The sequence below is a fragment of the Propithecus coquereli genome, unplaced genomic scaffold (genome assembly GCF_000956105.1).
Source record: "Propithecus coquereli isolate 6110/MARCELLA unplaced genomic scaffold, Pcoq_1.0 Scaffold6, whole genome shotgun sequence".
Lineage (NCBI taxonomy): Eukaryota > Metazoa > Chordata > Mammalia > Primates > Indriidae > Propithecus > Propithecus coquereli.
The window spans coordinates 13,324,179-13,326,036 of record NW_012151951.1 but is presented as its reverse complement, the minus strand read 5'-3'; the positions used below and the strand labels follow the sequence as shown (position 1 = coordinate 13,326,036).

General features: G+C 32.9%; 1 protein-coding gene across 1 annotated transcript in view; it reads left to right on the top strand.

Annotated features, from left to right (window-relative positions):
• Window positions 1–1,858, top strand: part of ZW10 (zw10 kinetochore protein) — a 65,110-nt gene that overhangs the window by 51,727 nt on the left and 11,525 nt on the right. Inside the window, exon 9 of the mRNA XM_012659145.1 lies at window positions 801–872. Within this exon, the coding sequence (XP_012514599.1) occupies window positions 801–872 (72 nt within the window). The remainder of the gene's footprint in view (window positions 1–800; window positions 873–1,858) is intronic.

The window sequence follows — 1,858 nt, the reverse complement described above, 5'->3', positions numbered from 1 at the left end:
CACAACTACACTGCAACAGTCCCCTTTTTCATTATCAAACCTCAAATAGTAGCAACATATTCAGTAAAAATAAAATGAAATAATTTACTCAAATATTATAGTAATCAAATAGTAACAGTGTTTTGGGGTATGACTTATTATTTTTCTAAATGTTTGTGGAATTCCTATAAGCTTTCAAGGTGTATAGTTTAAAATATTCTTATGTAGAGGTAAGTTACACAAACCTTATATTTGCTCTTTTAAAGTACATTTTAATAATAATCTTTAGGTGTTTTAAAGCTAGATTTAAAGGGCAAAAAATCTTGAGGGCTAGAGTCTATCCTAGAAATGTTGATTCATCTCCTTGCATTGGGGTAAGAAGGAGAAAAGGTGAAAGCTGAAAGTCAGACTGATTCTAAAAGAACCAAGTGAGTGCTTTTATTGATACCTTGCCCTTTGCAGAGTGCATCAGTGGGTAGGTGACATTTGCTTGAGGCTTAGTTACGTTTGTTACTGAAGGGATACTCTGGGTACTGGCGGAACACAAATTGATAAATGGAAAAGAGGCTTTGGTTGAATGCTGCTGTTCTTAAAATTATTAATGGATCCCAGTTTTTAGAACTGCAGTCTAGTTAGTAAATACTGGTTGAGAATATATTTCCATCGAGATTAATGGTGTTTTCCGGTAGTGATCAAGGCAGGTATTCTCTGCAACTGTAGTTTTAGCTGACTCTAACTGAAGGTACACTTAGTTTGAAATTTTTTTTCTTATTTTCAGTATATCTTTATGCATGTCTGTTAAATTTATGTTTTCCCTTTAGTGCTGTTCAACTTTTCTATTCAGTGAGGAATATCTTCCATTTGTTCCATGATGTTGTACCAACATATCACAAGTAAGTGCCACTGTATCTCATTTATATATGTCTAAAATGTTTGTAATTTAAGTTAAAACCAGTAATTTTATATTCTCCCCAAAGATGTTTTGGTTACTAAAATTCACAATAAAATGCAATAATCCGTTTAAAAACACATATTCATAGGACTTGGTCATTTGTTACTAAATTAATAAGGATACCATAATCTTGCTATATGGTGAGTGATGCAGATTTAAAAACTCAAAAGAACTTTACCCTGTTTTGTTGCTGGGCATTTTCAGAAGTGCATTGCTTTACTTGGTTAAAAAACAAAAAGGGCATCACTCCATGCTGCTATCCAGTAAACGTACCACATTTTCCCTTGGTATTCATAGCTCTGCAGACTTAATACCACAAGAGATTGCTATTTAACTGTCAAGTATGATCAGCTACTCTTCCTAGCTATTTTAGACAGTATTTACCTGACATCTTGGGTTTTAAAAGTTTTTTTTAATGTTAATCTGAAATAAGTCTCTAGGAGTTACCTTTGTTATTTGGATTAAGTGTTTTGGATGCCTATACATCTTTTTGATAATATGTCAGCAGAGCTATTCCTTAGCTGAGGACTCTGCTTTCAAAGATAAAAATCAGTTATTATTTGAAGTATTTTTTAGTTCAGACTTTTGAACAATTGAGATGTTTTTAACTAGGCCCACCTGTTTTTACTCTAAAAGAGCTTATTTATTGTGAACCGTATTGTTTTTATTTGTATTCCTTCTCTTTGCTGTGGTTTAAAATTTTTATTTCATTTTCTACTTAAGTAAAGGAAAAGAGAAAACATATTTGGGTCAGCTGACTGTGGCTCAGAAACATTTTTCACACTGTTGTGGAGTTAGATTTGCCTCTTTCTCCTTTGTATGATCTCAGAACTTATACTGGACCAAAAGTTCACAAACTTTAGTGTGTATTAGAATCATCTGGAAGCTTTGTTAAAACACTGATTGCTGGATCCATGCCCAAGGTTT